A 24,324-nucleotide genomic window follows, 5' to 3' on the forward strand; every position below is an offset into this window, starting at 1 on the left:
CTTGCTTCTTTTTTTTATATATTCTGGATGTGCTGCTTTTCGTGGTTGATTGTGTGTTATCAATTTAGTTGGGATGGCAACCTTCTTCCTGCGGTATCTTGTCGTCTTTTGCCTAAAAAAAACAAAAAGTTAGTTTGAGGGTGTCTTTGGTAAGTTGATTTAGGCTTTTGTAGTTTATAAGTTAGATTGACTAGTTTTTAATCCAATTAAAAAATTATTCTATTAATTTTTAAAATGACAAATTAAAAATAGATTTGAATATTGGAAGTGATATATATATATATATATATATATATATATATATATATATATATATATATATATATATATATATATATATATATATATATTTTTTTTTTTTTATTTTTTATATTTATCAGCTAGTTTATTCATTAAGCATTTTTAATTAATCACAACTAGTTTATAAGCTTCAAATTCCACCTTTTAGTTTATAGGCTTAGTTACCTTATAAATTTTCAGCTGGTTTATTAGTATTGCCAAACCACCTTGAATATTTAATGTAAAAAAGAATGTGATAATACTTTGATTGTTAATTTTTCTGTTATTTTAAAGAGATTCAAGTAATTTATTTTTGAATTTTAACTTACTTTATCCTTGAGAAAAATAATTAATTTTAAAATATTAAAGAAGAGCAGACTATTTAGTAATTAAATTATACTCACATCTTTTGTGTTTTTCTTAAATCGCATTCGCTATTTTTTTTTTACATTACTTTTACCCCTTTTTTGTTAACGTCATTAATTAACGTCAATTGAAATACGTGAACAGTCAAAATTGTCCTGACATTTTTGTTAAATACTCAATAACAAATTAACAATTGATCTTGTTAATAACAGTTTTTCCTTCAATATTTGACTCCCACTTCATTGTTGCTAACACTTGAAGAAGATGCAGCTCTCGATTGAGACATTATATTAAACACCTAGTTATCAAAAATAAATATTTCAAAGAAAAGAGTTAAAAACACAAATACAGGGACAAAACACTAAAATTTGAAGCAAAAAACCATATTCAATCTATAAGCATTGCTGGGAACACATTTAACAAAAACGCAGCACTCAAATGACCTAACACGCACAAAAAAAATTAAACTAAAAAAAAAGAAGGATGTTAACACATGCATACCAACAAAAAGTTGGATTTACGTCCAATTAGAGAAAAAAGAAAAAAAAAGAAAGGATGTTAAAATATTTTCAGGTTAAAAATAATGTCATGTCTTTATGGAGTTATAAGGAAGAATATAAGTATATTTTAGACATAAATTTTCATTAAAAGGTATGTGATCAACATATGCATACTTTTTGTTAAATTATTAAAAGATGTTTAAGAAGGAGGGAGTCTAGGTGTAATGTGAGCTAAACAATTAAGAAATTTTTTGTAGAGAGCAAAAAAGAAGAGATGTCAGGTGCAATTTGGAAAACACACGGGGGTGCGAGTGTAATTTACTCTTGTTTATTTGTTGTAAAATTTAATTCAAAATTGTATTATTTTTTATATTTTAAATTTAGGTAATAAAGAAGGAAAACTAAATCTATAATGAATCAAGAAAAGAAGGGGGAAAACATCAACTCTGAATGCAGAAGAAATAACTATCTTAAGCAAGAAGACTTCGGGTGTTTTTTTCTTTCTCATATTGAAGATCCAACCCATATGTAAAAGGATTATTTTTTACTTCGGGTGGAGGTTTAGATAGTTTATATTAGGAGTGTTCATAACTAAACCAAATTGTTACAAATTGCAAAAGTTATAAAAAATAAAATAAAATTACATAGTGTTTTATGCTCAAATTTTATTACAATTAATATATACCAAACAACTATATATTTTTTAAAATAGAAGAAGACATTCCAATCCAGTTGATATCTAGTGGAGGATTTAGAATTTTTTTTCAGTGGAGGAAAAAAAATAGTTTAATATTTTATCAAACAAAATTATGTAAGCTTTATTAAAAATAGTAATAAAAATTAAAAATAATAAAATTTAAAAGAATAAAATGGATAAAATTAGCATAAATTTATTCTCTTTTATCTTTTACAACTATTTATATTTATTTTATTAAAAAATTATCTTGTGGAAGAATTATTTTTTTATGGAAATAAAAACTAATTATTCAATATATTAAAGTAAAAAAAAATATTTTGTGGGAATAATTATCTCCATTATCCTCTATGTAGATCCACCACCGTTCACATCTCAACTTCTACTTTGCAACGACAGCTTACCCCAACAAAAAAAAAAAATCATATTATCCTAGACTAACATCAGTAATAGTATTGGCCTGTTTAGAAGGATGGTAAGAAAGTAAGAAAAGTAAGGAAAATAAATAAATTTGAATTAAAGAGAAATTAGAATGAAAGAAAATTTTGAATTATATATGTTTCTAAAAGTTAATTTTTCTCTCTTTTTTCTTCACTTTCTTTCAAACTAAAAAAAATTAAATTAAATTAAAGATATTATCTTCCTTTTTTTTTTCTTCTCTTTATTTTCTTTCGATCCAACAAAGATTTCTTCAGACGGAAGAACCGAGAATATTAGGCAGTGTGAAAATAAAGAACTATTGACGTACGGAATTTTAACTGCTGTAACACAAATACACAATTAGTGAGGCATGGTGCATGGTGCATGGTTAATCTTGTCTCGGTTAATTTATAATTATTGCATAAATTCCCTTGCCAGTAGTACATGTACGTTTGTTACATAATTAATTACTTGTTTCTCATCAACAAATGAAGATAACATATAAAAAAATGCATGTCTTCTTTATTTTTTTAAAATAACAGATATTTTTTGACAAATTAAAACATTCAAAGAGACATATGAAACGGAAAGAGTATTGTGTTTATTTCTTGACCTCAAATGAAGCATTGTATGTCGTGATTTTTGGTTGAATTGGATAATTGCTATCCTTGATGTTTGATTTAATTAAATTATGGATATCTCAAAATTTTGTAATTTTCTCATTCGATTTCATTTTTAATTTGGTCATATATATGAGCCTCATAAGAAAATGACTACCAAATTATCCTTTTAATTTTTTTCATTATTTTCCATTTACTCATTTTAAAAGAAATACCTACTATATTAGTTGTGCCAAATAAATTATAAAAAAAAAACCCCTTTTAATGTTTTATAAATTATTGATTAATTTTAAAATTTTTAAAAACTAAAAGATCTAATGAAAGAAAAACGATATTTTTTAAGGAAATAAACATAAATAAGACTTAATCTTTTAATGTAATTAGCATCCCCCACATGGTAAACCTGTGTGATCAAATCGACGTGGTTTAGATAGCTTGAGGTACGCATACATTAATCTGTATATAGAAAGAGAACCACACACTTCAATTCTCATACTAATATGCTCAAACAAAATAAATGGGTAAAGCTGGATCAGAACAACCACAGAGAACATGACACTTTAGTCCAATAACAAGCAAGGACAAACGACACATGATACTACAATATTATATTAAATAGGAAATGGTACAAGTACTACCATATTATTTAATAATAATCCATAATACATGCATATATTAAAACATTAGCCATTAATTAAGTGGCATGCATAGAACATTAGGACCTCTATGCATTTGCTTGAACATAGGCATCGACCTCTAGGAAGTTTTTGACTGCAAAATCTTTGACGAGGGTTGGATCAGAAACATCATGGCTAACCTTTTCGTACACAGCACTCCACTTCACCTCGCATCCATCGCCAACTGGAGTCACAGAAATGTCTCCCTTGAATGTTTTGTAGTGCTGGAGGAGTTCTCCATCAATGATAGTGTACGACACTACCTTCTTTTCTTCATCAACAGCCTCAATCTTCTCAAAGGATGACTTCACAAGTGGTGAACCTGGATCACAAACCACCATATGCACAGATCAGATCAACATGCTAAGAACAGATTATGTTATTCCACAGTTGCTTTGACATTTTTTTTTGTAGTGCTACATAGCCAAAGAAAGTCAACACATACATGAGGTTATATCATGGTTATAAGAAGATTAGTTGATGAGTGAAAATTGGATTCTTAGTAAAAGGTATTATAATTCACCTAGTATATTGTTTTATAGGCTATAATTAACCTAACATAAATGGCAAATATCAAGGTTTAATTTTAAATTGCAATTCTTTTCTATTGTGAAAAATTATAGACAAATACGACTAGTGCAATCATAATTATGATCACAATCACTTAAAAAAAATTGACATTACCCTTAAAATTATGATTGTTTTTTTAAAACATTAGTAGATATCAAATGTTATTATAATAAAGATTCAGGTTAAAATAAAATTTTGGTCTCTTATCTATAATTTGAGTTTTAGTTTGATCCTTTAAGTTTAATAAGTTTTATTTTGATCTCTTAAAATTTATCCATTACATCAAATTATTGTTTGCATTAATTTGTCACACTAATTATATAGTTAACTTGGTGACACATAATAACAAATTATGAAGATGTGTTAACTACAATTGACATCGCGAATGTCAAAAATTAATGAAGTTACCAATTTAATCTAAAAATACAATTAGGGATAAAAGTGATTTTTTTAATGTAACGAACCAAATTAAAACCTAAAACATAAATAAAGAATCAAAATTCTATTTTATTCCAAAAGGATTCAGATTCCATGCATTCATTTTTTCCAGCATTCATTTTACTACATATACACACATTTGACAACTCTAGAACCATAAGATAAAGATCGATGGTTCATATTTTATCTCAATAAATCAAGTTAAAATCATACATTTGGCATATAACTCATTCGATTTTTATCCAACGGTTATAAATGCTCTGATTGTGTGAATGGGTTAAAAATTGACGGGATTGAATCCGATTTCGTTATAAAACTAGAGAAAAAAAAAGAGTAGATTTCCACATAATCAGTAAAAGTAGAGAGAAAGAAAGTAATGCAATTGGATCGGTTTAGTGGTTAGAGTTAGGATAGAAGCATGACACGTTATGTTCAATCCATATTACTATATATTTGTGCACATAAAATCAATGGGATGAAGTTTTTACCTTCACCATAACTTATGTGGCGGATAGAACCAGGTGATTTGCCATCACCCTCAAGAACCTCAATGCTTTTGTAATCATTGGGGAAGGCCTTGGGGAATATTTCAGTGGAGTTCCTAAGGGTTTGCCAGTACTTGTCTGCGTTAGACTTGAGATCAACGTCAACCTCAAGCTTTCCTCGAGTAGCCATGGCTTATCAACTAGAAAAATAATTATCAAAATGTGGGTATAGTATAAAATAGATTATTGATATGCTGTAAGAACATGAGATAACGATCAGGTGTATATATAATAATTTTATACAGAGTTACAAACAATACTTGTGATTCAAGACAAAGGCTATAAATTCATTAGCTACTAGTTCAACTACCAATTTATTAAGATGCATCTAACTCTTTTCGCGATCGTGTGAAGTTATCATATCCACTCAATGCTCTCGGATGTCAGAAACACGATAGTTCTGAATCTTTGTAATAATTATCTTTCAATTTAGGGATATTGCAGACCTGGATGGAAGTTATTTTCTTTAAAAATATCTGTTGTTTAAGATAATAGTCATAAATTAAAAAAATATAATTAATATTTTCAAATATATTAAAATTATTTACTTTTTTAAATTTTTTTATTCTTTTCTTGTTATCTTTTTATTACTTAATTTTTCTCTTGTTCATTATTTCAACATTATAATTAAATAATAATAATTAATATAATTGTGAAATTTTAATATGACAAATAATTTGAAATATTTCATAAAAAATCGAACTATCATTTTTTTTATAAAAACAGGAGAAAGAAATCAATTCCGGATTTAAGGGTGCTGGTTTATCATTTATTGCTCTTGATGTACTAGTAAATTAATATCAGATAACATGCCCTAAGCCCACCATCACTAATGAGGGGATCAGTTCCAGATTTGTTTTTTGAAGTTAAGAACCGCTCTTAATTACCTAAGTTTACTATTGGAGGAAGATAATGTGGATGTCACATGTAAAAATTATTCTTAATTATACAAAAATTGCTTCCTAACCAAATATTGAGATGTAACTTATGAGACTCATTTCAAAGAAATATAATATGGAACAATTTGTGAGACTCGTTTTAAGTTTTAAGAAAACTATACTATTAAAGCGAAAAGTTGTCATAGTTCTTAAAACTCATGCAACATAGTATACATATCCAAAGAGTTAAAAACCTCCAATGATGTTCACTGTTAGAGATGCTATTATAATCATTATCAATTTAAATCCAAAGATATTGTGAACCTTTATAGCATTTTATTAGTTTGAAATTGCACAATATAGGCTGCGCTCATGTACTTCACAATCAATGAAAATTGGGATGAAAATGAATAAAGTTTGAAAAGAATATGAGTGATTTAACTTGACATATTATTTTCCTTTAATATTTTATTTTAATTATGGAAATATTACATTATTATAACTTTATTATCAATTATTTTTTAAAGATTATATAGAAAGAATTGAAATCCAAATAATCTGACATTTTTTTATTGAGATTGAACCAACAATTTTATTCTTGCTTTGTTTTATTTTTTAGAGGCCACACAGGTTAAAAAAACATTAATACATAATATAATAAAAATAATATTCACTATATTAATGTCTTATAATAAATCATTACATAATTTAAATTTAAATAAATCACTAGTTAAAACAATCTTAAACTTTTAGAAATACGTACGACTACATATTTATACATATTTGCATATGAAGGGGTTAGTTTTTAGGGTAAAAAAATAGGCCAGACAAACTATTACATAAAGACCTGCAACCTGTCTTATATAAGGTCTGATTTAGAATAATTCATTTATTAAAAAATCAAACTCAAACTTTTGAAACAGACTGATTTAAGTAAAAAGAGGTTAATAATAATAATAATAATAATAATAATAATAATAATAATAATAATAATAATAATAATAATAATAATGGGCAAATAGGCCAATGAACTTTTTTTATGGCAGGCCAAAAGCTTATCCAATTTTTCATAGGTCTTATTACTTATAAATAAATAGATCAAACTTATACCTATCAAGTTTGGTAGGATTTAGCCTATTCTTACACTTCTTCACAATCATTCAAGATTCAAATCTTCATTGAAAGATATGTTCACATTTAGTTTATCGTTCATCATGATTAACTAAAAAGAATATGTGGGGATAAAAATTAAAAAAAAAATACAAGAAAAGTCTGGTAATAAATAATGTATACAAAATTTAACCCAATGATCTCATCAATATATTCTCCGGTTTGGTTGGGTCTTAGGATTATTAGGGATTGGGGTGTCAACATAATTAAAATATCTTTCCTACAATGAAGTCCTAATCTTTCAATTTTATTTATTTTTTGCTAAAAAAGAATTAAGATGAGGGTAAACTGAATCTATACATAGAGAGAACTGAGAAGACCACACTATATTCATTCCGGACAAAGCTATAAATTTAGGATAACTACAACTTTCTGATGCCACTCCTAACTTTGCATGATGTTTCCAGCATTTGCGGCATTCACGTGCCGCAAGGGAAATTTGGGACCCAATCATTAATGTTATAGGTGTCAAATTGGATGAAATCATTATTAGGCTACTAGAATATTATTTCATCGATCTCGTTATAGTTATCGTGCACAAGAAGAAAAAAAAATCCAAAAATAATCATTTTATGTGAATTTATATAAGTAAAAATAATTATTTTTACATTAATTAATAAAATTGGTTGAAAGCATTTAATTATATTAATCTTAGGTAAAAAACAAGATTATTCTTAAAATATTTTTTATTAGAATTTAATATTATGAATAAAATAGAGTTAAAATTAAATTAAGAGTATTTTAGGAATGATGTCATTAAATAGAAGTGAAATTAGTTAGATTTGATTATACTTGAGTCTAAAATATAAAATAACTTTTTTTTTTCTTATATATGAGTTTAAAAGAAGTATCATTTTAACTTTTTAATATAATATTAATTATTTTTTCTACTTCTATCCTTTAAAAATATTAATGGTGAACAATAAAATTTATAAATAAATTAATAAAAATATAAAATTAGTTTTACAAAATTACTGTTTTCTATTTATTTTTTTTTTTTTTGGTTTGTGCAAAACAACCTATGATGCCTATTATTTTTCCAGGGTATCTTCATTAAGAGATAATTCAGTTTGAGATATTGTTGAATTTTAAATGTAAATGTAGTCACCCATTTTGGTGGGATCCAAATTTTAGTTCACCATGGTTGATATTTAATAAAATGTTTAAAATATTTTAATAAAATTGAACTTGGCCAAGGTTATGGTGGACCACTTAATAAGTGGTCCATTATGTAACATGATTTTTAACCGTTGGATGAATCTTATCATTATACACTTAATACTCATTATTGTTCTTGGCCATCGAAGACAATTTCTGACGACAAAGTTTCATGTTTAATTTTCTTTCTCACTCTCCACTACCTCTGATCCGATGATGATCAAACCTTTTGTCAACTGCCTCAATCTGAAAAGTGTGTAAAGAATCATCACCATGAAGCAACACAACATGAAAAGCTCTCATTGGCAGCACTGCACACTAACGATAGAATCCGATCCTCAGATCCCGATGATTTTGTTTCCAAATCTAAACAATGGATGCCAGATCTAAAGGGAGGGAAGCTCTTAGTGTGGGCTGAAACAAGTGCCTCAATGACGAGGTTCTTGTAGGCATTGTCTTTGCAGAGGTAGATTGGAGATATGCCATCTTGTTTTCATCGAAAACCTCATCAGCGTTTTCATCGTTTTTTTCCATCCTGATAGATTTGGACGATCCGAACTTGAAATTAATGATATTTATTCGAACAATATTGGAATGGTAAACCCAACTTCCATGCAAATCTGCTTGACTTTTCTAGCACATAGCACTTTCAAAGAGGAAGATATTTCAAATTACTTTAGGTTATTATTTCTGAAAGTTTTGTTTAAATTTTGGATTGCAAATGGGTCACTAATTCAGTACGCATAGTTTGGCACAATTTTTTTTTTGTTTTTAATTCTATTAAGAATTTATGATCCTATCCAAGTCGTGAGGATCCCATACCAATAGAAGCTGTTTATTTTATTTTATTATTAATATCTTGAGTTTGGTTTGAATGTGCTCATGTCTGTTGTGATTTGGAGAAAGTAGCATGATGGTAGAATGATGAGTTTTAAAAAAAAAACATGTGAATATGATGGTGAAGGAGATTAAGAAGAACAAGATTAGGAGAAGAAAAACTAATCCACTGTATAGTATAAATGAGCATACCAGATAAATCCCATCATTAATAAAAAAATGGTTCCCAGTAGACCACTTATTAAGTGATCTGTCGTAATGTTTACCTTGAACTTAATAGTGCTTTCATTCTAAATTAATTGTCTGCTAGTAAAATTATTTTGTTCAACATTAATTAGTAGTGTTAGCTAATATGTGTAAGCTTTATTCAGAATTGATGAAAAAATATAAGTGTATACTCTTTAGGAGGTGTCTTTCATCTTGAATGGTAAGAGAGATACGAAAAAGAGAGACAAAACATAAGATGTGTAATAAGAAATAAGAAATGTGATGAGAAATAAAGAAAGAAGAGGATATAATAAATATAAAAAAATTATACTAACTTTCCTTGATCGATGTTTTGTGAAGTTACACAAACTCTCCCTATTTTTATGTATTCCTACATTAATTTCCTTAATTTCTTAAAAATATACATTGTCTCCCCTTATATATTACACTATTTAGTTATCCTTTAATTGCTTAAAAATATTACACTAAACTCTCTTATAAGGGAGGTTATTGTAAAGGTAAAAAATAATAGGAGAATTTGTGTAATTTTAAGAAATCTTAAAAATGATAAGTGTAATTTATTTAAAATAAATTATTATTAAAATATGATATATATATATATATATATATATATATATATATTATTTTAATATTTATATATAAAGAAACCCTTATCAGTTATTTGGCCTCAAGATAATAAATGCCAACTCTGATCTAAACTTTGCAACAATTTAACGTAGAGAGTACCAATGATTTGCACGAAAAATATTATATTTAACGGATAACTTATTGTTATATATTACATTTAAAATGCATGTATTTACATTAACTATCATGGTCATATTCACTTCGTTCTTTTTCAAATATTTTGTATAAACAAATTAAATTTTAAATATTAAATGTAATTATAATAATAAATTAATATTTTCAATATTTTCACAAAGAAAGTATATGATGATTGCAATTATGGATATATTATTAGAATTTATCTACAAATTTAATAAATAAAATAAAAATTAAAAATGGGAATCAAGGAAAGGAAGTTAGTCTAGTCTACCTGTAACAGGTGGTGAAAAAACTAATTATTTTCTTACTTAGGTTGTTAAATATTCTATGGAAATTTTGAGTTTAATATAGACATATTAGCAATAAAACTAATAAATCTAAGTGTAATGTTAGGTGTATAAGGTTGTTTTTAGAATTTGATACAACTGAACAACAACCCATTGCATTAAATTTTATGAAATGTACTTATATATATACCATTAATTTTCAATTGAGAACCATAAAAGAAATTAGACAAAAAAAATTAAACAAAAAGGCCAAAAAAGAAGAAAGAAGAAATAAGACAAAGTCAGTAATGGCTCACAATTTCTTCTTGGTGTTAGTGTTCCTTTTATTTGTTTCATCTTCCTAGGCAATCCCAGGTGTAGAACTGGAAGCAATTTGTAAGCAAACAAAAAATCCTATATTTGTTTTAATATATTCTTAATTCAAAGTGGAGTAGTATATGTAATTAAATCTTGTTGACGATGCCCAATATACCTTTTATGTAACACTGTGTAAATATCTCCTCCACAACAAAACTAATTAAGAGGTTCATTCAAAGAAACTCTAATAACTTGAGGCACGAAATCATTATACATTATATATGTACTGAATTCATAAAAGTGCTCTTGGTGCAATTATGTTCACTCAAGAGATATTAAAACCAAGAAAATTCTATGTCTTGAATGTAATTGCCTATGGAATACATACACATATTGATCTATGTATTGATTGAGAATTATCATTAGATATTCCTTATAATGATATTTCCTTATTCCCAACATATGTTAGTGATATCTCTCGAATTGTTGATATTATTGTTATTATATCCAATCTTTTGTATAAGTAATTATGAGATAAATGTAAGAACTTATTTAAAATTATAAAAATAATTTATAATTTCTTTTATTTAATTATTTTGATAAGCTTCATGATTATTTAATTTTTTTAAAAAAATCAATTTTTTCATATATTTCAACAATTTACCTTTTATCTTTTATCAGGTTAAGAATAAACTCTCATTTATAAGGGCTTATCAAATAAATACTCCATTAAAGATATTTTTAATCCTTATAACTGTATATAAACAATTAATAATTTGATGATGATTAAAAAAACAATCTTTACACTATTAATTTATGCTAATTAAATCCATTTTTCTATTAAGAGAAATGAAAGGCATGGAAAATAAAATGTTTAGTTACATTTTTTGTTACCGATCTTTTACATTTTCATGAATTTTCTCATTAAACTTTTGAAATTTTACACATTTTATCATCCAACTTCTTTGTTGCATAATTTGTTGCCCAACTTTTATAATTTTATACATTTTTTCCTCAATTTTTAGTGTTATAATTAAGTATTTTTGTTTTGAAAATTGGGTGACAAAATATGAGAAATTTTAAAAGTTGAGTAGCAAAATGTGAAAAAAAATGAAGCCAAAAGTGCACAAAATTTTAGAAATTGATTGATGCAATGTGTAAATTTTATAGTTTGACAACAAAATTCACAAAAATGTATAAGATGAATGAAAAAAAAATACATTATTTTCTAAAAGAAAATGAAATTTTTTTTCAATCCTTAGTACTTTGGGTGCACATAAAACTGATAACGTTTTAGTAGTACGCCAGGTCCTTGTCCACACATTTGAGATGAAGAAAGGCCAAGGCCCAAGACACAATTAAACCCAAGGCCGATGACCCAAGTCATTTCCTTTAAATATTATTTAAATAAATATATTTTAATTGACCAAAATATACTTTTAATGAGTATTTTCTTATATAAATATATAAAAGAAGAATAAATAATTTCAATCCTTAATACTGATATCTCTCAATGCAATGGGCGTGGTTCTTTTTTGTCACCTGACGGCCCAAGAAACAAACAAACCCAAGGCCTAGGATTCAAGACATTCTAATTACTGTTCAACTTAAACCTAACAAGCTCAAAAAAGATTTGAAGAGTGCTAAATAAGTAGTAACATATTTTTTTATCTGTTAAAATTTAGGAGGATTGAATGAGATTCTAATTGAAGGCAAGAAAAACTTCCAACTCAATATTCACATTTATCTCATCCCAAGAGACGAGTGAGGTTTTAAACCTGCAATCTATAATATGTAAGATTCTATCTTGTTTCATTCGACCAATTCTTTAGAATTTTAGTAACATATTCTTTAACACACTTTTTAAAATAAATATTCTCTTAATGATTAAAATTTATCAAAAATTATAAAATTAGGAGATAGACTAATTAAATGAAACGTAAGATCGATCAAAATTTGTTTCTAAAAAATTTAAACTAACAGTACGTTAAGAGAATATTATATTTGAAAGTGTGGGTTCGATTTATGTTCTCCATAAAGGGTGAGGTGTTGGACAACAAAAAATAAGACAAACACGTATGCAACGAAAATAGAGACAATCACAAGGGACAACAGAAAAAAGAAATAGTATATCCAACAAAAGGGTCATACATAGCACAAAACAGACAAGAAAACGTACTCCCGAAATAACTTGCTTAGCTCTAATAAAACATAATGACTTTTAGGAATAAAACAAATTGAATTTCAAAGACCTCTATAGTTTGCTTCAAATATAATATGAATTTGACTGAGTGGATATCTTCGTTGGGGAAAGGGAAAATGAATATAAAAACAAAAATAGGAGAATGAGAGAAAAATGTATTGGTTGACCTAACAAAAGTAAAATGATGTCTGGAGAGCATAGGCATGAAGAACAAAGTCTCCTGCCATTTGTATATTTAACATAACAATTCAAGAGCAATATGTGAATCTGTTGGTTTAAATCACACTAATTAATACTTGAACTAACTTTTTTTGTGTGTGCATAGTTGAACTAAATCAACGGATTATATGTTAAAAATTCTCAATGATTTTCTTCTTTCTAGAACTAATGCAACCGACCCTCAGTGAAATAAGTCCAATGATAAACCATAGATAGATTATGTCTCCCTTTACCTTAAAACCTTGTATCCGCATAGTAACATTAGGTTAGGATAAACCATAGATAGATTATGTCTCCCTTTACCTTAAAACCTTGTATCCGCATAGTAACATTATGTTAGGTTGATTCAAGTAATATTGGATTTGGATTTCTTGAAAAGATTTTAAATTTGAGTCTTATGGGTGAATTTTTTTAATTGAAAGCCAGATCTGGTATAACTTATATATATGATAGTAGTAGTATTTAAGAAAAATACATGAATAAAAAAAAATACTATACATAAATCTGCACGGATAGTATGCTGTTCATTTAAATTCTACAAATTGCTACATACTACTGGTGTAGTTGATTTCCAATTATCTCAACCATGAAATAGAAGTTAGAATTTTTTTGTCCAAACTATGATTTTCGAGACTTTTCAAACTCAGAAACAAACATGCTAGAATTCGAGCGTGAATCGCTAGTGAAATCTTCATTTGCACCTCATTTATTCGGTGAATGACGTTAGCCGAGAGACTCATTCCCTTTGCCTTCTGAGTGACCATGACCCGTTCACTTTGTTGCAATTTGTAACCTTAATTTATTTATTTGTTGGCTTACATTTGGGATCGTTATTATGCCTAATACATTCCATTGATTTCAAATGTATGCTTGTCAATTCCATTCTTCCCTGGGTCCAAAATCAAAATCCCACTTCTCCCGTGAACTCCGAAAGAAATATAGTGAAGAAGCAAGTGCCAAAAATTGTGGTGAGGAACTAAGAATCATCCACCCAACATAATAAAGTAAAAATATTCAATTATGAATAATAAAAAAAAACTAACAGTTAATATTATGTATTCATGACAAATTATATTAGTCATTGATTTTCATGTCAACAAAGAAAATTACTTTATTCTTGATGGAATCCTCTATATTCATTTTTCCTAACCTTGTCACAGTTTTATGTACTGAAAGCTTACATCACTGCCAAAAATTGTGGTGAGGAGAGTAGAATCTTACATTCGACATAATAAATTAAATTTTTTCAACAGTTGATAAAAAAATTAACTGTCAATATTACATGGTACATAAATAATATGCATTAAACATAAGTAGTTGATTTTCATATAAACAAAGAATAATTTATTATCAAATCCGCTGTATAAATCATTCCTAACCTTACCCCAGATTTTCAGGCGATGTTAAATAACTGACTAAACGTATATATTGGCTCCTGGGACCCACATGAACGGTCATGGATTATTATTGGTGCCAAAGAAACCTTATTCAAATGCTGATGATGACATGCTTTAATAGCAACAACGACGGTTGCACCATACCAGAGAAAGATTTAGAAACAAGGTAACAGTTTGTGCAATGAAGAGAACAAAAATGAAAGGGCCATTGCAACCACCATTGATTTTCAAATTGCAAACGGTAAAACGTAAACAAAATGATCAACATGGTGAATGGGGTAGCAGTTTCCATTTCACTATCAAAGCAAGCACGCCCCCACCTCTACTACCACATCCCAACCATAGGTAAGCAATACCTACTTTCATGAGCTTTCTCTTTGCCTTAAAGTACATATCTTTGTCTCTCTCTCCGTGTATTGTTGGAAGATGTTATGTCAAGTATTCTGATCTAGCTAGCTTCACTTGCTCCACACGTACCCCATAGAGGATTTCCATGCTATGAGGAAAAATGCTTTTTATATGGGAATAATAACTTTCTCAAGCACATGCCAACTATTCCAAAGTGATTTTTACTTCACCCTCTCATCGTATCAAAAGAGTGTTTTACTTCAAGGTTCTTGGCAAAACCACCTGTATCTCTAAGTGTGTAATACAATTAGTCATCTCTGTCCAATTGTGTTCTGTTTTTAGAACCTAACACTAATTCTTAAGCAGAGAACATACAAGATAGAGTAATCAGTCATGCCATTTGGTTTGGTCTCACTCTCAGCCTGGAACAAGCGTCGTAGAAGCAAATCACAAGATCATACAGATCCCTGTATTGTTTTTTTCCCCATTCATAATGGTTTAAGCATATGTACTTTAGTGCTATTTCATTGCACAACCAACTTATAACATTTACAAACTTTATATTCAGGGGTTTACAAACCTGCACAGCTTTGGCAACTTGAAGATCAAATGCCACGACCTACAAAAAGGCTACATGGATCATCTGTTTACACACTCAAGGAGATGGAGGAGGCAACATGTTCATTCAGTGATGAGAATCTGCTTGGTAAAGGAGGATTTGGCAAAGTCTACCGGGGAACTTTGCGGTCAGGAGAGGTAATACGCTCTGGACAAAAGTTTATAGCCCACAGGAATACATTATAATTCATAAGATTTTGTAACATCTATCGTATCTTCCATACAGAAAGCATGCTTCTTACAAAATGGTTTAAATTAGTGAATTTGATATAGATACATACTAATATAACAAGTCTCCTTCTGAAGGTTGTAGCAATCAAGAAAATGGAGTTGCCAGCAATTAAAGCAGCAGAGGGGGAACGTGAGTTTCGTGTTGAAGTTGACATCTTGAGCAGACTTGACCACCCAAATCTTGTTTCTTTGATAGGCTACTGTGCGGATGGAAAGCATAGGTTCCTAGTATATGAATATATGCGTAGAGGGAACCTGCAAGATCATTTGAATGGTTTGTCAATTACTCAAACTCTACACTGTTGTCAAAATTTCTAACATCAAGCTTCTGTTAATCAACACCTAATTTTAGGAATTGGGGAAAGAAACATGGATTGGCCTCGAAGACTCCAAGTGGCACTGGGAGCTGCAAAAGGACTTGCTTATCTCCATTCAAGTTCTGATGTTGGAATTCCTATTGTTCATAGGGATTTCAAATCGACCAATATTCTCTTAGACGATAACTTTGAAGCAAAGGTATAAAAAGATTTCCTATAATGACTTGTAACATTTCCTTCTGACAATCATGTGTACATGGCTAAAATTAACATCCTTTCTGTAGATATCTGATTTTGGGCTTGCGAAGTTAATGCCAGAAGGACAGGAGACACATGTGACTGCCAGAGTACTTGGTACCTTTGGCTATTTTGATCCAGAGTATACATCGGTATGCATCTATGCCATGAAGAGTTTTTTTCTTTCTCAAAAGAATTTCACATTTTCAATTTTCAACACCTTTAATAAATAAGGTTATATTCATTCTTGAAGATAAAAAAAAGAGATTTGCAATGCAGTATACAGTAAATCTAATAAATTCTTTTGCCATTATTCCTGTGCACATGATGTAAACAGCTTCACATGCTAAAAATCAAGAATCCATTATTGCTACCAAAGTACCTGTTTTGTTAGTTTAGTCTACCATAAAATAAATCAGCCATGCAAATTAAGTCAGCAAATTCAACACCAACTCAAGCAGCAATAATAGTCTAAACCATGAAATTTTGGTTTGCATTAGAAGCCTATGGCTGAAATTCCATCCAATTACAAATAAGTCCTTCAGTTTCCTTGTATGGTTTATTAGGTTATCAGTAAATGATTCAAGAATTTTTTGTTATAACTAGGAGCCCACCATAAGACTTAGTGAGAAGTTATTTGATTTGCAACATTTTTCTGGCCATGAAAACAATTTTAGGCCTTTAATTAGATCAAGTGGCTTCATGGTATCAGGAACTGACTGATAGATACTGTGGCCAAGAGCTCAACCCATACCATCCATGGACATGGTCTAGTAACTAACATTCCAGGTACATCAAAGAAATTTCTACAGTGATCAACAATTCCAGCCCGAGGGCTTTCGTTGATGACATTACAAGTTATTAAAATCATTTCGTAGTCCTTGCCTAAATGCCTAAATTTTTATATTACAACCTTCGCATTTTCACTTAACAGTTAAAAATGTAATACAGAACACATCTTTTATATATTACTAGGGAAATTACACGAAATGAACATGATTCAATCAGAAAATGCGTGTGATACTTACAACCAAATATTGATATTGTCTACCACCACAAATGTAAGCAGCATAAGAACAAGCAGTTTTATAACTCTAAATCAAATCTATATATCATAAAATATCTTTCACCTTCAATCTTCTTATATCTAGTATCAATGGATTGCTACACGTTTTTTACACTAACATTATTAATTCATTTGACAACAGACAGGGAAACTCACTCTACAGAGTGATGTTTATGCTTTTGGTGTTGTTCTTTTGGAGCTTTTGACTGGACGTCGAGCTGTAGATCTAAACCAAGGTCCCAACGATCAAAACCTTGTACTACAGGTAGGAAATGTACACGCACACATGTGCACACACTCAGGGCATCAATCCTTAGGAATGTAAAAGCAACATATCAAACCCCCGAAATTTGCTATTTTTTATTTCATTAAAAAATAACCAGGCATTATTATTATTCAAAAATAATATTGTATTTGAGAAAAAATGAGGGTAGAACCAATTGTAGAAAAGATGGTAGAAATTTGCCTTAAGTGGCTTGGGCATGTGTGAAAACAAACTGTAGAGACTAGAGTCTTAGTTAGGAGAGTAGATTTGATGAAGGATAGTTCAATCATTGGAGGCAGAGGAAGACAGAGAAAAATTATAAGTGAAACCATTAAAAAAAATCTAATGGTCAATGGTTTGTCTATAGACATGATTTACACATAACATTATGGCACCGTTTGATCTAGACATGTCAATGGGGCGGGATGGGTACGGGTATTGTCTCCCCAATCTCTTATCCCGACTCCCCACCATATCCCTATACCCGTACCCGATACCTCATGGGTTTAAGTTTATTGTCCCATTCCCGTACCCGTCGGGTATCCTCAATCCCGTCTCATACACGATTCAAATTAGAAAAATATTTTTTTATGTAAAAAAAAAAATTAAAATTTGATTTTAGAAAAAATAAATTGATTGTTAAACATATATTTTTAACTACTTATATATCAATAAATTTATTATAGTGCGTGTGTCTACAAAAATAATTAAGAAAATAATATTAAATTATGAAAAAATTCTAAAATAAAATTAACTAGTAATAAAAATTCTATGTCTTTTGATTAAATTATGCAAAAAATTTAAAGATTTTAAATGGCTGGCAGGTTCGGGTTCGGGGTTGGGATGGGTCTAGTAATCTCATACCCGTACCCGTACCCGACTTTTGGTTATCGAGAAAAATCCGAACCCGAACTCATACCTGATCAACTCGGGTATTACCCATCAAAATCGGGACGAATTCGGGCGAGTACCCACAGATACGGATTTTCTTGCCATGTCTAGTTTGATCCATATAACTAACCTCACTGTTTGCATTTAAAAATAATTGAGTGAAAACTCTTGTTTAATGTGAGTGAGAAAAATCTTATTACGCATTAGATTAAAATACTAAAGTCATAAAAAACTTTTAATCTTGATTATCTATGGTTGTATGGCCAAGGTTTGCACTTTTCAGTCTCATAAAAATACCTTTCTCACTAGAGAAGTAGTTTCTTGAGAAGAAGAAATCCTAAAAATTGGATCAAGATAAAAACACAGTCACACACACGTTGCAGGAGATACTGGTTCAGAGTGTTAGGTGTTCCCTTGGCATTTGGTACCCTTGCCTTACCTGTTTCTGCATTTCTTTCCTTGCTGTTCTACTGTAATAAAGAGAGTTACATCTGAATTTTCAATATCCATGTTTTCTTGTTCTGTTATATTGAGCCCTATCATTGAGAATCACTAGATTCATACAACAGCAAGATTTTGATTCATTTGACATTCATATGCAGGTGAGGCACATACTGAATGACCGCAAGAAGCTTCGTAAGGTGATAGATCCAGAGATGGCTCGAAATTCTTACACCATTCAGTCTATAGTCATGTTTGCCAATCTGGCATCAAGATGTGTCCGTACTGAGAGTAATGAAAGACCTTCAATGGCAGAATGTATAAAAGAACTCCTAATGATTATCTATACAAATTCGAAAGGCTTGGGAATGGTTATGCATAGTTTGAGAATGATCTAGTGAAATCACAAGTTTAGACATTGGAATTATGATGATATCTTGATGAGAATAAAAAGTGAACTCCAAAAGTGATCAGCACAAAGCATAACAAGTTTGGCTGATTTTATAAGATGAGGAACTCAATCCATTATGGACAAAGCAGAAAGAGCATTGCCATTTCTTTTCTCCACCCTCATTCATGCCCTCGTGCTACTCAAACTCCTTTCTGGTCACATGACAGGAGTACCTAAGAGACCATGGCCAAAAATATACCAACTCCCCGGAAAATGTTCCCTAACCTACTAACATTAATATTTTATAAGGGCATATGATTGGGGCATGGTTCAACAGATTCCATATGTCACATTCAAATTTCGAGAATGATAAATAAGCCATAGAACATATATGCATATATAAATCGTTGTTTTGATTATATTGAAGAAATACAGAGTTAATATGATTTGTATTTTCCATGCATCAGTAATGTTTCTCCTAGGTTCTTCAATAAAGAACCATGTATCTGACTTGGTATTTTATCACGTGTTACCAGCTTTACAATCTTATTCGTCACTTGGCTGTCTAAGCCAGACAACAAAATAAAAAATTTAGAGAAGAGTATGTCGTAATTTACCTGTAACATATTCAGTCTCTGTCCTACAGATAAGAGAAATAAATAAGGATGCCTGATACCACTCTCTACTCTCCAGTCAAACTGAAAACCACCATGATCATCTTGCTATCATTGCGGAAGCAAATATTCCACAACTACAAAGAAGAAAATTTATCATAGGACATATTTGAGTATAAGATTGTGTGGAAGCTAGACATAACATATACTGATACAAGCCTTCAAGAAATATGATACAATCACAAACATTACCTTGACAAAATATTTTGCAACCCTTGCACACATTCACATAGTCTTTTACTCATCAGAAACTGACAGATCCGTTTCTGGAGGCGTGCTTAAAAGTGGAAGTTTCTTGCACATCAGGTGCTTACGTCTCTGCAATGTCAGCAGGACGAAAATACTATCTGTCTTCACAATTTTGTAATCAGCTTTTGTATACATGTTAAATGGAGCTTCATCAATTATTCTGCAATGCAAGTAAACCTCTCTTGAGGAACTCATCTGAGAAATTAATTCCTCACTAGCCTTTAGAAGATGCCAGCCAATGCCCCTCCTGAAGGGAATTACCCGAAACATACACTTAGAAAGTTAGTTACATTCAGGTAGTTCCTTTGTTTGCTCAAGAGACCAAGTGTTTTAAAATGTGAGCTAACATGGATTTAGGATTAACAATAAATGTTGGATTAACTTGATGATAAACTTGGATGCTCAAAACAACTATTATAGGCTTTTAAATAGCATGCATTCACTCACAGAAAGTGGACCATAAAAAAATGCTAAAAACAAACATGACACTGGATACTTGCAGATTTTTTGCCTAAACCACAACTATCCTCCACCAGAGATAGATAGAGAGTGTATTTTATGGTCAAATTGTATAATCATTAAAAAAGTCTCTCTATATATAGACATTTTGTTTTGACTATTTTTCTTTTTTATCTAAACTACAAGTATCCTCCGCTGGAGGCAACCCTAACTCGGTAGGACCATTGTGGGCAGCAAAGCTTAACAGGTAGGAAAAAAATGCATAAAGATATCTCCTAAGAGACTTTTGTATAGTTATGGTTCATAATCATTAAACAACTCTATATATATTTAACTACGGGTGTATTCAATTAGGATTTCAAATGATTTTAAAAGATTTTTCTTTTTGTAAAAAAGTCCTAATGTATTCAATTAAGATTTTTAAATAATAAAAATAAATCGTATGATATTTAATCAACAATATTAGAATTTTTTGAGAAATTCAATAAAGTTCATTGGTATTCAATTAAGTTTTTTTACAACTTAAAAAAAAAAGTATTTTGGTATTTAAAATTATATAAATTTCGATGGATTCTTTCTTATGATGGAATGGATGAGGCTTTTAACGAGAAAATACACATTAAATAATCTCACTCAAACCCTTGAGATTTCATCGGACTTTCTTTCTTTTCTTCTTTTCTTGCAAATTAATATTTTTTTTCCCTCATCACACATAATCCCTTGTCTCTTTGTTGAAAGAGATAGATATTTAAAATTTTTTTTACTCTTTCGACCAATGGTTAACATGCCCTAGAAGTGTGATACCAGAAATTTTTCCAATTCTTTGAAGGGGGACATCTTGACTATATGTTTATATATATAAACAAACATGAATATATATGAACTTGAGAAGTTGACTCATGTATAAGTGAATAAATATATAAATGAGATTTGAAACAATTGTCGGACATGTATTTTGTTAGGTGGAATCATTATTGTGAGAATGATTATAAGTATCTATATTACTATGGTATATAGTTTTATAAAATTAACATGATTGATAATTGAAGGGGAATGAACCTATTATGCTTGTAAATATGCTAAGGAAAATTGATTTATTATGTAACAAGTTTAAATTTTTTTGTATAAAATAGTTTTATATAAAGTTTTAGATGGACAAAATTCATAAATCTTTATCAATAATTTTGAATGTTTTTTTAAAAAATCACATAATTCTTTAAAATCTTAAAAATCCATCATATCATTTCAAATCTTATGAATACATATTTTGTAAATTAATTGAAACCTAAACTATAAAATTCTAATAAATCTATTAAAAAAATCTTAAAAATCATTGTATTCCTACAAAGTATTTAAAATTTACAGAATATTTTTATACTAAAATAGTCTTTTAAACTCGTAATCAATACATCCCGTGATTTTTATTTTATTTGATTTAAATCACATGTATGCTCCGCCAGGAGACAATCCGGAAGGACCATTATATGCGGCAAAGCTTAACCGTAAGGGATACCTCCTGAGAGACTTTTGGACGGCCATGTTACAAATGTAGGGCTTATCCCTGGGAGGGGCGGGCGAGGGGATGGAAGCATTGGCGCCTCTTTTGTCGAAACAGAGCTCCACCATCCCAGCCAAGCACGCTTCTTCTTCTTCTTGATCAGCGCCGGCGGCTGTTGTTTGGGTGTAGAATGCGACGAGGGTGGCGGTGTGGGGCATGAGGGACCTGCGGTCGAGGAGGTACTGTTTGACAAGGAAGGCGAGGAATTTGACGTAGGGTTGGGGGAGGAGCATGGACTCGGCGAAGGACTCGGCGAGGAGGAGGACGGTGGGGTCGGTCTCGTGGGGCCGCATGACGCGGACGGAGAGGGAGCCGGAGGGGAGGTCAGGGCGGTAGAGGAATGTCTCGAGGAGGCGGAGGCGGCGGAGCTCGTCGTTGGAGAGGAAGCGGCCCGTGTGGAAGGGGTCGTCGGAAACAGTGAGGGAGGAGTGGGAAGAGGAGAGTTTGAAAGTGGAGAAGAGTTTGGGGGAGAGGGAGGGTTTGGTGGGGGAGAAGGGGAAGGAGAGGGTTTGGATTTGAGGGTGGAAGGGGAAGGAGAGGGAAAATAGTGTTGATGATGCTGCTGCAGCCATGGTGGAATAATTAGAAGAGAAGAAGAATTGTTGTGACTTGTGATGGATGGCATCACTGGACAGAGTGTGTGGAAGCTGAGTTTTGCTATAGATATGGAACGTGGACCCACCACCGCCAAATCTGGATACTTGCACCAATGGTATTGGTCGATTCTGACTTCCCCACAAGGGGTATGTTTATAAACTTGGTATTGGATTCGACCACACTGGCCGTCAGATTTTGTTCTTAAAACATGTAGTTTAGGATTAGTTACATGTTACGAAACATCGACGCCGATACGGATACAAATATACGTGAACATTTATAATGTCCAAAATATAGAACGTAATACGGGTGTCGTGTCGGTGTCGGACACTAACACGGATGCATGTCGAACATCGGACACAACAAGAAGACTGAAGTATCTCTGCTTCATAGGTTACCTGCAACATGTAACAACCACAAATTTTGGTTTTCGATTAATTAATCATTATTAGTTATGTTTATGGACTTATCCTTCATCTTCTCTATTTTGTTTTTGGGTATCTTCCCCCAAATCCTTGGACATCACAAGAACCAAAATGTTGGATACTCATATGTTGTTCTTTGGAATGGCAAAGATCCGGAAAAACAATGAAATATTATATATATAAAAAAAAATCTGAGATTACACTCAATATCCTTCTATTTTAGAACATTACTTTTACTCCTCCTCTCTCCAATACTGTCTAGTTTTGTTAAGTTATTTTAAAAAAGAAAATAGAAATAAAATATAATATAATATAATTGTATGATAATCCAATTTTACCCCTCCATTTTAACATTGTTGATTAGGACTGGAGTGACATCTCCTTTTTTGGCTACTTCCTTCACTCCTCCTCCATCTCCAACGCTGACTTTACTGTCTCCACTGCCGCGACATCAAAGAAGAGAGAAGAGGTTAAGAGAGGGTCATGCGAGAACGGTTTGAAAATCAAACATAAAAAAATTGATTTCTGAAAAAGTAAATTGAATACATATTAATAAAAGGGAACAATATAATTCACAGGTTGTTCCGCTTTTGTAAACAGCATTGCTAGATACTCTAAACTATGTAAATATCAATTATCCTTAGTTTTGGAATGTATTTTATCTTTTGTTGTTGGTGTGGTTGTTAAGTAGTAGATGATTAAATTGAGTTGAAGTTTTTGTAAAAATCAATTATCCGTAGTTCCATGAGAAATTGATGAACCTCCATGCAACTTCTTTTGTGGTGAACTTACTATGATTTTGCACTCATCATAGTTTCTACTACCAAACCAAATACATTATAAGTTTGTTAATATTCTTAAGGTTTAATCACTTATTTGGTTTTTATTTAGATTGTATAGTTACAATTTTTTTTTAATTTTATACTTGAAAATATCATTTTTGGATTTTTACACATATTATTTTTAATTTTTTTAGTCCTATCCATAACGCCTAAAATAATATTATTGA

At 30.4% G+C, this 24,324-nt stretch overlaps 3 protein-coding genes across 6 annotated transcripts; 1 reads left to right on the forward strand and 2 right to left on the reverse strand.

Annotated features, from left to right (window-relative positions):
• Positions 1–3,448: 3,448 nt before the first annotated feature.
• On the reverse strand, positions 3,449–5,309 carry LOC100499973 (uncharacterized). Its single transcript, NM_001248097.2, has 2 exons — positions 5,053–5,309; positions 3,449–3,878 (listed from the first exon to the last, which is right to left on the reverse strand). The coding sequence occupies exons 1-2, from the start codon at positions 5,237–5,239 to the stop codon at positions 3,604–3,606; spliced, it is 462 nt and encodes a 153-aa protein (NP_001235026.1). The 5' UTR covers positions 5,240–5,309; the 3' UTR covers positions 3,449–3,603.
• A 9,224-nt stretch (positions 5,310–14,533) lies between these two features.
• Positions 14,534–19,812, forward strand: LOC100796654 (probable serine/threonine-protein kinase PBL28). Of its 4 annotated transcripts, none has more exons than XM_006572997.3 (8): positions 14,534–14,893; positions 15,263–15,365; positions 15,465–15,652; positions 15,821–16,019; positions 16,098–16,261; positions 16,347–16,451; positions 17,508–17,630; positions 19,124–19,812. In XM_006572997.3, exons 2-8 carry the CDS (start codon positions 15,290–15,292, stop codon positions 19,358–19,360), a joined length of 1,092 nt encoding a protein of 363 aa, XP_006573060.1. In that variant the 5' UTR covers positions 14,534–14,893; positions 15,263–15,289; the 3' UTR covers positions 19,361–19,812. The 4 variants fall into 4 exon arrangements, with proteins under 4 accessions (XP_006573060.1, XP_006573062.1, XP_040860942.1 ...); XM_006572999.3 differs by having other exon boundaries at positions 14,881–15,161; XM_041005008.1 differs by lacking the exons at positions 14,534–14,893; positions 19,124–19,812 and adding an exon at positions 17,012–17,088 and having other exon boundaries at positions 14,912–15,365; positions 17,508–17,632.
• On the reverse strand, positions 15,868–23,155 carry LOC100817255 (uncharacterized). The gene is made up of 4 exons (XM_014771574.3): positions 22,249–23,155; positions 20,220–20,523; positions 19,971–20,104; positions 15,868–16,000 (listed from the first exon to the last, which is right to left on the reverse strand). The coding sequence occupies exons 1-2, from the start codon at positions 22,863–22,865 to the stop codon at positions 20,265–20,267; spliced, it is 876 nt and encodes a 291-aa protein (XP_014627060.1). The 5' UTR covers positions 22,866–23,155; the 3' UTR covers positions 15,868–16,000; positions 19,971–20,104; positions 20,220–20,264.
• Positions 23,156–24,324: the final 1,169 nt, after the last annotated feature.

Source organism: Glycine max, chromosome 1 (genome assembly GCF_000004515.6).
Source record: "Glycine max cultivar Williams 82 chromosome 1, Glycine_max_v4.0, whole genome shotgun sequence".
NCBI lineage: Eukaryota > Viridiplantae > Streptophyta > Magnoliopsida > Fabales > Fabaceae > Glycine > Glycine max.